Source organism: Arvicanthis niloticus, chromosome 1 (genome assembly GCF_011762505.2).
Source record: "Arvicanthis niloticus isolate mArvNil1 chromosome 1, mArvNil1.pat.X, whole genome shotgun sequence".
Lineage (NCBI taxonomy): Eukaryota > Metazoa > Chordata > Mammalia > Rodentia > Muridae > Arvicanthis > Arvicanthis niloticus.
In genome coordinates this window covers 109,450,694-109,462,237 of record NC_047658.1, presented here as the reverse complement: position 1 = coordinate 109,462,237, position 11,544 = coordinate 109,450,694, and the positions used below count along the sequence as shown (strand labels likewise).

Here is an 11,544-nt window from a genome sequence, read left to right as displayed (position 1 = left end):
CTCTCCTTTTTCTTTTTTTCAACAAGAACTAACATATCTCAGGCTGGCCTTGAACTCACTAAGTAACCGAGGATGCCCTTCTGCCTCCATCTTCTGCGTGCTGGGATGACAGGCATGCGTACCATGCCTGGTTTATGAGGTGTGGAGGCCTGAACTCAGGGCTTAGAGCATACTAGGTAAACATACTAACTATCAAACTGAGTCACATCTTCAGACTGTCTTGACCTTTAAAACTGATTGCTCGGTTGGTTAGGTCTGTGTGTATATGTGCACCACAACCCACATATTAAGGTCAGAGGACAACTTATTGGTTCTCTTCTTCAAACATGTGGCCCCCTGGTATCTAACCCAGAATGTCAGGCTTGGTGGCAAGCACCATTTACCTACTGAGCTGTCTCACTGGCTCACCACCATTTACAAAGGGAGTTATTTCTTCCTATATGTATGGGTGTTTTTGCCTCTATTGTATGTCTGTGTGCCATTCCCATGAATTGCCCACAGAGGCCAGAAGAGGGCATAGGATCTCCTGTAACTGGAATTACAGATAGTTGGGATCCATCATGTGGAGGTTAGGAACCTAACTCGGGTCCTCTGCAAGAATAGCAGTCACCGAGTCATCTCTCCAGTCCCACCCTCTCCTTCATTTTGAAGAATGGGCCAAACTACATTCTGCTTATCCATTCACCCACCAGTGGATGTACGCTTCCTTTGCCTTTGACTATTTTGAGAAATGCTGCTGTGAACAGATGTACGAGTATTGTGTCATCTCCTTCTGGTGTCTCTGCATACAAATGACTTTTTCTGCATGTATGCATATGTATCATTTTCCTCTGACTAAGAATGTTTTTTTCCTTTCCTGGTTTCATATAATACGATTGTGATGTATCTTCTTTGTTCTCAGATTTTGCTGAGCTCTCTGGATCCGTGGGCTTATGATTTTTATCTAACTTGGAAATTTTTCAGCTCTTTTTCTCTCCAGCTGTATTTTCTGTCTTTTTTCTTGTTCTCATTCAGGAGCTACCGTGCATGTTTAACATGTGCTTCTCCTCACCATACTGCACTGACCTTTGGATGCCACCCACTTCTATGCCTTCAAATTCATTAACCTTTCCCTTCACAGCATCCAATTTGCCACTGGTGCACTTTCCATTCCAGATGCTGGCGTTCTTGTTCATCTCCAGAACTTCAGGGCATGTCTTCGATCATGTAAATACCCCCCTATGCTTCCACTTAACATTCAGCCTGTGAAACCCAGTCACAGTAATATTTTGCTGATCTTGTCTGTGACTGTTTGGTGATACTGTTCATCCCACATAGTCCTTTTGTCATAGAAACGAGAGAAGTTACTGAGACAGTTGGGTATTAGACACTGCAAATTAAATTAAAAAAATATTTTTAAAGATTTACAGTGTGTGTGTGTGTGTGTGTGTGTGTGTGTGTGCGTGCGTGTACATATGGATGCCCACAGAGGGCAGAAGAAAACATTGGATCTCCTAGAGCTGGAGTGTTAGAAAGTTGTAAGCCACTTGACATGGGTGTGGGGAACTCACCTCTGGTCCTCTGCAAGAGTGGCAGCTGTTGTTAACCACTAAACTGTCTCTTTAGCCCCTTTTTTTTCTTTTTCACTTTGATTTTATTTCTTCTATATCCCTTCCCCCTGTGTGTGTGTGTGTGTGTGTGTGTGTGTGTGTGTGTGAGAGAGAGAGAGAGAGAGAGAGAGAGAGAGAGAGAGAGAGAGAGAGAGAGAGAGAGAGAAAGGGTCAGAAGAGGGTATCAGATCTACCAAAACTGGAGTTTCAGGTTGTTGTGAGCTGCCACACAGGTGCTAAGAATGATTCACTATCTTGCTAACTTTACCTGGTCAGTAATTATCCATTTTTTTGCAAGTATTCTTTCTTGGATGTTCTGGAGTCAAATGCCTTGCTCATTTCCACCCTGTCTTCCTTCTTTTGTAATGAAACCTCTTATGATGAAGTCACATCTGTACAGGGTTGGCCTTGTTCTCACCATACCACCTTCAGGTTTGTGAGTGGGTGCCCTCCTGGCTTTTCTTTCGTGTGTGTGTGTGTGTGTGTGTGTGTATAAATGTTTGTGTTTGGACATGAATGTTTGTGTTTCTATGTGTGTATATGTTCATGTATGTATATGTATGTAGATCTGTGTATATATGTGCATGTTTGTATGTATATGTGTATTCACATATGTGTGTTTGTAGGATATATATGTGTGTATATGTATATGCACATAGAAGCATGTGCATGTTTGTGTGTTTATGTGTGTATGTGCACACATGTTTGCTTGTGTATGTGTGTATGTGTGTGTGTGTGCATATTCACAGAGACCAGAAATCAAACTCAGGTGTATTTCTCTGAAGGTGGGGTTTTCTAGCATGGTCTCTCTAGGTCCTTGGGACAGCAAGCTCCAGTTATCCACCTGTCTCTGCTTCCCCAGCACTGGGATGACATGAACACCATCACGCTCTGCTTTTTGTGAGGGTTCTGGGGATCATGCCTGCATGGCAAGCATTTTACTGACTGAGCCCCCCTTCCAGCCCTTCCTCCTAGTTTCTCTTTGACTTTAGAGAGAACTACATGTCACCTGAATCTTCCTTTCTGCCTTTATTACATCTACCTGTGTTTGGGACACTTCCTTTCCAGGTTGTTTTGCCATAGATAGGGACATCCTAGAATATTTGCTGTTGTATATATGGCAGCTTCCCCCATGGTCCAATATCTGATGATCTGATAGAAGTGTCCTCTACTAGCAGGCTGAGTGGCTTCTTCCCAGTGGCATTGTCCACTTCCAGGGCATGGCTTGGAACCAAGTTGTCTCTGCAAGGTGTCAGTGAGGGTCTCAGGGTGTCATAATGGTAGGCTATCCATGCTGAGCCAGCTGATCCTCATTCACCAGCAAGCCTGGGGAATATCCCCCTTTTGTTCCATGAGACCCATGGATGGTATAGAATGTAGGCTCCATTGCTATCTGAGTACCTCAGAGATGAAGATGAAGAGATGGAAGTTGTTGAAAGATGGCTGTGTATGCACCATTCCCAAGGGGATGGAATGGAATAGCTGAGGAGCCACACAGGCAGAAGGCTCACAGTACAGCATGTGGAAAGCTGAGACTGAATCCCAAGGCCTGTGTCTCATCTGACTGGGTTTGTCCAGGCTGTCCCTGCTTGGAGGTGGAGCTCACAGAGTGGGAGGCAAACTCTACACCCGGGAAACCAGAGTAGACATGAGGCAGCCTCCAAGGGCAGAGTGGAAATTTAGCTGAAGAAGAGGTCAGGTCCCAGATGGAAGACTGGGGGGAAAGAGAACAGTACTGATGTGGCTGACCTGTTGTGAGTAGGGAGGCCTCCTTGTGAAGGAAGCCTGGGAGGGACATGGGCTGAGGGAAAAGAAGGACAAGATCAGCCTGCCGTGAATTAAGTTTGAGAAGTTGTGGGGCATTGAGGTTCAGTCTGCATGTCACATGGATAAAAATTGTGGCTTGTATCACTGCTTTAGGCTTGTGTCACTGCTTTAGTACTGTCCCAAAGCTAGAGGGGTGGAGAAGATGGCTCAGTTGTTAAGAATACTAGTTTAAGAACACTAGTTCCTAACCACTCTTCTAGAGGACCCAGTTTCACTTGTTGCTCTTCCAGTGGACCCAGGTTCAGTTCCCAGCACCCATGCAGTAGCTCATAACCATTCCAGTTCCAGGAAATCTGAAGCTCTCCTCTTGCCTCTATGGGTATTGCACATATATACATACATACATACATACATACATACATGCAAGCAAAACACCCATGCCATAACATAAAATAAATATTGGATTTTAAAATTATAAAATATTAAAGCAGTTTTATAAAGGTAGAAATTCAGGCTGAGATAGCTGGGTTGGTAAGGTGCTGGCTGTGCATGAGGACCTGGGTTTGAACTCCAGAGTCTACTTTAAAAAGCTAGGCATGCTAACTTGTAATCCCAGCACTGGGAAGACGGAGTCAAAAGGATTCCTGGCACCTGCTGGCTATACAGCACCTGATATGAGCCAGTGAGAAGCCCTGCCTTAAAACAAAAACAAGCAAGCAAGCAAGCAAACAAACAAACAAAAGAGCCAAACAACAACAAAAAAGTAGATGGACCAGCACTCAAGATTGTCCTCTGGCACATATTCTTCTACACACACTGTACATGTGCACCCACGTCCACATAAACATGTATACACACATACATCAAAATTAAAAGAACATCTTGTAGTGCATAAACAGGACCGGAAGTTCCAGACAAGTGTCTGTACTTCTTTTGCTGGGAAACATTTATTCTTGGTGTTTTTGTAATGTCTATGGCAGCATTTGCTCCATAGCAATCCAGGGCAGGTGACACTAACTGTATAGCCTGAAAAACATGATAGACTTGCTATCAGGTTCTAAAAAAAAAAAAAAAAAAAAAAAAAAGCTGTTTTGCCCCATGCTTGAGAGGTCAAGGATGGAGTCTCACAGCTAGGGATCAATGATCCCTGCAAAGGAGAGGTGCCAAGGAGCAGGCAGGGCACATGTCATGTCAAAGTCTTCCAGCTGTTTTTTGAGACATCATCATATACCACACACTTCACTGAACCATTCAACCACAGCCATGTAAGTGTCAGCATAATCAGTCTGTGTGCATGCGTGTGCCATAGCAGATTCTCCAGATTGTGTGGAGATCAGAGTCTCCAGAGTATCAGTCCTTGACTTCTACCTCTCTAAGACAAGGTCTCTTTGTTGTTGTTGTGTATTCTAAGCTAGCTGGCCCTTGAGCTTACAGTGAGAGTCCTCTCCATCTCCCATCTCATCATAGCAATGCTGAGGTTACAGGAATGTGCTCCCATGCCAAGCTTTACATGGGTTCTGGGGATTCAACTTCAGGCCACTGTGCTTGCATGGCAAGCACTTTATCTGCTGAGCCATTTCCCCAAGCTCCTTAGAACATGGTGATTAAAAGGAAATTCATACCCTGTAGCTAGTACCTCCCCCTCATTCTTGTCCCCGTGTCTATTTCTGTCTCTGTAGATTGGCCTATTCTGGACAGTTCTTGTAAATGATGTCATGTAGTATGTGGTCTTTCGGTTTTTCCTTCTTTCACTCACTTGTGTCTACCAACCCCATGATGCCAACCAGTGTTTTATCTCTTCTTCACTTGGCTGAATAATATTTCCTTCTGAGTCAGCTCATACTTTATCCACCCATTTGTCTGTTGATAGACATTTGGCTGCTTCTAAATATCTACATGAAGACCACATGGATAAGGATAGAGCCAGAGTCCAAGCCCCACAAAAGAGATGTATGAAAGTCTCGTGAGCAGGAGAGAACTGCTTCTGGAACAAGGGATCTGCCACCATGTTGAAGGCTGGCAACAGTCAGAGGTCAGAGGGTGTGGGTAAATGAAGTTAAAAAATGAGGATGCACGCAGGGAGATGCCAATCCCTAGGGAACTGTCACCTTTAAGCTAAGGAAGGTAGGTTGGGCTTGCAGAAAGTAAGAGGGTCAGGATGGGGGAGGGAAAAGGCACTGAGTGGGATGAGACACTGGCTTTATAGAAGTAGGCTGTGTACCAGCCTGGGAGGCAGGAGATATGATAAGATCTCTGAAAGGGTTGTGAGTCTCAACGGAGAATTTTGGAATCTTGGGTCTTAAGGGGTCTTGCAAGCTCTGCTTCTGAGATCTAGGAACCAGCTGTGGAGAGCAAGCTTGGTGAAAAAGTTATACAACCTGTGAGAAACAATGACCAGCCCAGCAAGATACTGGTGGGCAATGACCAGCCTGCCCAGCGAGATAAAGGTGCAATGGTGGCAAATTTTGGTAGTAACCAACAGCTGCCTAGTTGGGCTTATGGACCCATCAATAGGAGGGAATTCATGCCTGGTTCTATAAATCTAGTTAACTATCCATGGCTGGGGAGGCCATGTACTCTAGAACAAAACCTACTACAGACACCTGACCCAGTATAATCCCTACCTGCATTCTAAATACTTATCACTGTATCCGTAGGTTAAATGTAGCTCTCAGTCATCATCCAAGAAGCTTCTTCTTACAGCAGGTGGAGACCATTACAGAAATCCACAAATGGTCAAAGTGTAGAGAATAACTGGCTGTGGCTTCCCTACCCCATCTGATGTATTTATAAAGCCATCTCTATACAAGCAACCCAGGAAACATGGAGGAAGAAGAGGCAGAGAGATGAAAGGAGTCAGAGGATCAGGAAGTCTGCAATAGTCTAGATAGTGTCTTCTATATATGACAAGGGAGTTACTCCTGTGAAATCTCAGCAAGAGATTGTTGCCTAAACAAGATCTGAAGAATGACATCACTAATTGATAAATGCCAGTGTGGATGGGGAACAAGGCCCAACCCCTAGCTGGAGAACTATGGGCAAGTAAGGCTGCTGTCAGTGGGAGAATCTGTCTTCTCCAGGGGTGAGTTCCCTGATAGGTTATCCAATTCCAAGTGGTCAGTCCTAAACACATATGAACAACAGTGTGGATTCAGTGGGGGTGTGTATGTGTGTATAACACTAATAAAGAAGAGGTCACAAGTTTGGGGTGGGACGGGGCAGACAAGGTGGGAGTTGGAATGGGGGAGAGGGAGTGGTGAAATGATACAAACAGAGCTCTTATGTATGAAATTCTCAAAAAATTTTAATTCAAAAAATTTGGTTGAAGGCCAGGTAGATGACCAAGACCAGTGGCTGTTTTCCAGTCCCCAGCTGAATAAAACTTGAACATTTCCAGCAGAGTGATGGCCCAGTCCCACAGAGTCTCAAGAAATAATAACCTATATGGACCTTCACCAAGGCAGGGTCCTGGGACTGTCACTACCTTTACTATGCAGCCTTCACTTGGTGTCTAGAGTGAAGGACATCTCTCTCCATTGTGAGCTTGACAAGAAAGAATCAGGGAGGAGGTGTGTGGAGAAATGGCTCAGTTGTTAAGAGCACCTGGGAGGGATTCCCAGCACTCACATGGTGGCTTGCAACCATCTATAACTCTAGATCTAGGGGATCTGACACTTTTGTCTGACCACAAAGTATGCACATGTTGCATAGACATACATGCAGGCAAACACTTATGCATATATATATATATATATATATATATATATATATATATATATGGTCTGGTGATGTGGCTCAGTTGCTAGATTGTCTGGAATGTACCATGTTGTCTAGCATGTATCATATATGGAGCCCTGGGTTCAATCTCAGGCATCACATACAATGGGTGTGGTGGTGCATGCCTTTAATCTATCTGGAGATAGAAGAAGGATGAGAAGTTCTGAAGTTCATGGTCATCCTTAGCTACATAGTGAATTAAGGGCTAGCCTAAGCTACAAGGGACCCTCCCACCATCACTACCCCTAAATGCAGGAAAAGTACAAAAAACTACTTAAGGAAAGGCAGGGAGGCAGGCAGGGCAGCAGTGGTCTCTGAACAGGGAGGGTTTGCCGATCAAACCTCAAGGCGCCAGGATACAAACGGTTTCCATTTCTTCTGTATATGTGTGCATGCTTATGTGTGTAAGGATACACACAGCAGTGTGTATGGAGGTTAAAGGACATCTTGGATGTTGGTCTTCTACTTCCAGCCTGTTTGAGATAGAGTCTGTTATTATTGCAACCCTGAGGCTAGCTGGCCTGGGAGTTTGAAGGGATTCTCTTGTTCTCTTCTTCCCATCTTGGGTTTTTATGGGTTCTGAGGATTTGAACGCAGGTCCTCACATTTGCACTTTACTGAACAGTCTCCCCAGACCAACTGCTTCCATTTCTACTTGGATTTCTCTGAACAGCAGAGAAGTGACTTGACTCATCCAAGTGCTCTTAGCAGACTCCCAGGAAGTTTCAACTCACAGCCCACTTCCCACAGCAAGGAGGTCAAAAGGCTCATTTAGGAAGATACAGCCTTGATGAATCCTGGAGAGTCATGGAGCCAGCAGGCAGCCCTACACTGGCAGTGAACGCTCCAAGACAGTGCGAAAGCAGAGAGAAGCCTTGGTTTTGGTAGCCCTCCCCAATTAGTATATTTACAAGGAAAGTAACTCCAGGGTACTGCCCACCAGATAGACCACTTGAACCCTATAGGTCTGGCTTAGCTCCCGAGCACCTAGTCCTTTGAGGGAAAAACTGGGCTTGCTATGGCCTTGAGAGCACAGTTCCAGGACAGTGGGGCAAAACTGAGACTTTTCCATGGTCAGTGCCTTTCCCTTCCCCATTCAACCTTCCCTCCACTGGCCTCAGGGGAAGGATGGGACTGAGAAGCCTGCTGGAATCCTAAGAAGTGTTATTGAAGACAAAGCCCAGGAAACTGAACAAGAACTAGTCTGGGTGGATTCAGGAGGCACCATCGGGAATAGAGACCCAGACTTGGAGAGCAGTCTTGTAAGGTGCAGATGGGTGACAGCGTGAGAAAGAAGGGGGTCAGAGTGGGCTTGATGGTATTTCCCCAGATCAGGTCACCTGGTCCTGAGGATCCTTGAAACCACAGAGGCATGGGGTGTGCATGAGGGATTATATGGGTACAGGTGCCTGGGAACATGAAATTTCCCATTCCTGGTCTGGACCACTCCTCAAGCCCTTCTCACACTCAAGGGGACTCAGGTGTGCTCCTGCAATGGTTGGACACCGGGTCCTGGAGGAGGAGCAGGGTGGGGCGGAGTGGGCGTGGAGTCTTGTGCGAGACACTCCCCCATCTCTGGAGCCACGCGCCAGGCGTACGCTTCCTTCTGGTCCGGTATAGGACCGCGCCAATTGTCATTGGCCAAACGGGCGATCCCAGATTGGCTGAGACCCCGGCTCCCGCCTCCTCCGCCAGGGGGAGGGACGTGGGTGCGGGTTTGTGGCTCGTGCTGCCCTAGGGGGTCGCGCTCTCCTACCTCTTGGCCACCGCAAAGCCTGGTCCGGTTCTTCACCGGCTGCAAGCGCTAGGTGTACGGAGACCTGGCAACTCTTGGGGCTTAAGGACTGAGCACCAGGACCGGTGGAGGTGGCTGTAAAGTACATTCGGACCCTCTCACAGCTCCCGAGGGTGCGGGACGTGCGGAGCGCAGTTCGGGATCTGCATTCGAGGACTTGTCGAGGACGCACTAAGCTAAGCATCTGCCCGGAGCATGGAAGCGCGTCAGTAGGCCAAGAACTGCACCCGGGAGGGGTGGGGGTGGAAGCGCACGGTGTCAGTTTTGCAGAATGTGTACGCCAAGGGGAGGGTGAAGCGTGGCGGGAGGGCGAGGCGAAGGAAGGAGGGCGTGAGAAAGGAGGCGGTGGCGGGCGGAGGAGAGTTATCTATACTTTAAAAAAGGAGCCGCTTGAGCCGCGGAAAGGGAGACCTGGGGAGCGCCGGACCGCACGCGCGGGACACGAGCGTACCACGCTTCCCTACTCTTTCAGACTTTGACTGGTACGGGGTCCCAGAGCTCCAGGAGGCCAGCGACGCGTGCCCTGGGGAGTCCTGCAGCAGTGCCCTGCCTGAGGTCTGTGAAGGTGCGAACGTCCACTTCCCACCGCAGCCGGTTCCTAGCCAGCACTTTTCCTGTAGCGCACCGAAACTCTTAGCAGGGGCCCAGGGGCTGAATGCAAGCTTGATGGACGGCGGCGCGCTGCCCAGACTCATGCCCACCTCGTCAGAAGTCGCTGGAGCCTACGCTGCTCGGCGGAGACCCGGGTCCCCGGAACTTCTGCGTTGCAGCCGGCGGCGGCGATCTGGAGCAGCCGAGGCCAGCAGCAGCTCGGCGGCCGTGGCACGCCGCAACGAGCGCGAGCGCAACCGCGTAAAGCTGGTAAACTTGGGCTTCCAGGCGCTGCGGCAGCACGTGCCGCACGGCGGCGCTAACAAGAAGCTGAGTAAGGTGGAGACGCTGCGCTCCGCGGTAGAGTACATCCGTGCGCTGCAGCGGCTGCTTGCAGAGCACGATGCGGTGCGTGCTGCGCTCGCTGAGGGGCTGTTAACACCCGATACTCGGCCATCCGATGCGTGCGCGCAGCCCTCCGCCTCCCCCGCCAGCGCGTCTCTGTCCTGCGCCTCTACGTCCCCGGACCGCCTGGGCTGCTCGGAGCCTGCCTCCCCGCGCTCCGCCTACTCGTCGGAGGACAGCGGCTGCGAAGGAGAGCTAAGCCCGATAGAGCAGGAGTTGCTTGACTTTTCCAGCTGGTTAGGGGGCTACTGAGCACCCCACCCCCCTAAGGTAAGTTCCAGGACTGCACGGAGGAGAGGCGGTAAGGGAGACACGTGGTGGGCGGGCCTGGCGCTTAGCGCCACGGGGACCCTGTGCAGCCAGGGCTCAGCCCGGCGATCACTTGGATTTCGCGCACGCTTCATTTTTCCTCAACCTTTTTCAAGCCTGAGCAAGACCGGCGTTTGTTTGTCCGGGATTGCAAAACTTCCTCTCCGAGCTCTGCTGTGGGTGGGGGAGGGGGAGGCCAGGGGAGGGGAGCGGCCTCAGGGCCGGGCCGGCGAGGTCCCAGTGCTGTCAGAGCCCGGCCGAGTCGGGTGCTGGAGGCGGGGTGAGTTTGCATTGCAAATCGCGTCCTGAGCCGGGGTGCCGAGTGAGTCGGCTGGAGCGGGCCCCTGAGTCACTGCGGGCCGGCTCTGAGCGTGCGCCCCGCCCCCGTCGGCGCCTCCGAGCGGATCGAGGCACCCACGAGCTGAGACTCCAAAACTAACCAAGCAAACGAAACTGCCTTCTGCGCCTTGGGAGGCGGGGCGGTGTCCGCACACATTAACACCTTTTTATCTTCTTCGCAGCTGCATCCCTGGGTGTCTCCAGCTGGACCTACCTGCGTTTCTTGTCCAGGAAACCTGGGCCTATGCCTTACCCATGCTGTCTAGTGCAGCCTGACCAAATGCCAAGCGCTGACCTCTGCTCGGCCTCCACGCCGCGGAATGACATCTTCCATCTCCCAGTCCTTGCTGCACCAGGACTTGGAAATTTCTCAGGAGAAAGAATTTTACAATGACAATCTACTTTTTATCAATTAACTTGAACTGCTGGAGGACTCTACTGAAAATATGAAGAATTATTTTTATACAAAGGATCCTTAAGCTTGGAGCACAATAAAGATGACCTCTGTCCCTCACCCCCACTGTCTAGAACTTTCCAACCTGGCCAAAGTGTGGACCGGTCGGGTCCTGAGGGCAAGATGCCTGGCTGTACCCTTCTTCCCCTTCTGAAGCCTATCCTGACGCTGATGTTTGGCCAGTGTAGGAACCCCACTGTTGCAAAGTGTACTATTCTATAAAAGTTGTTTTTCATCGGTGTTTGCAGTGCTTTCTACCGTCTCACCCTTGCTCCCCAGGTGTGGTCTAGGCTGGGGTGGATAGTACTAGCAGAGGCTTCTCTTGAAACCTATATTGCATGGGTGGATACAAAGGTATCAAGTGCCTACTCTAGCCATCTCACCACAGATGGAAAAGCAATTCTGACACCTATAGTGTTCTGTGAGCCAGTGTCTGCCTGCCCTCCAGAGTGGCTCTCCCCTGGGAAGATTCTGTGTGAGATGGGCAAGTGCAGGGTGCTAGGCTGAAGGTAGATCTC

At 49.1% G+C, this 11,544-nt stretch overlaps 1 protein-coding gene across 1 annotated transcript; it reads left to right on the top strand.

Annotated features, from left to right (window-relative positions):
• Positions 1–8,440: 8,440 nt before the first annotated feature.
• Positions 8,441–11,259, top strand: Ascl2 (achaete-scute family bHLH transcription factor 2). The gene is made up of 3 exons (XM_034517544.2): positions 8,441–9,133; positions 9,401–10,194; positions 10,755–11,259. The coding sequence occupies exons 1-2, from the start codon at positions 9,124–9,126 to the stop codon at positions 10,174–10,176; spliced, it is 786 nt and encodes a 261-aa protein (XP_034373435.2). The 5' UTR covers positions 8,441–9,123; the 3' UTR covers positions 10,177–10,194; positions 10,755–11,259.
• Positions 11,260–11,544: the final 285 nt, after the last annotated feature.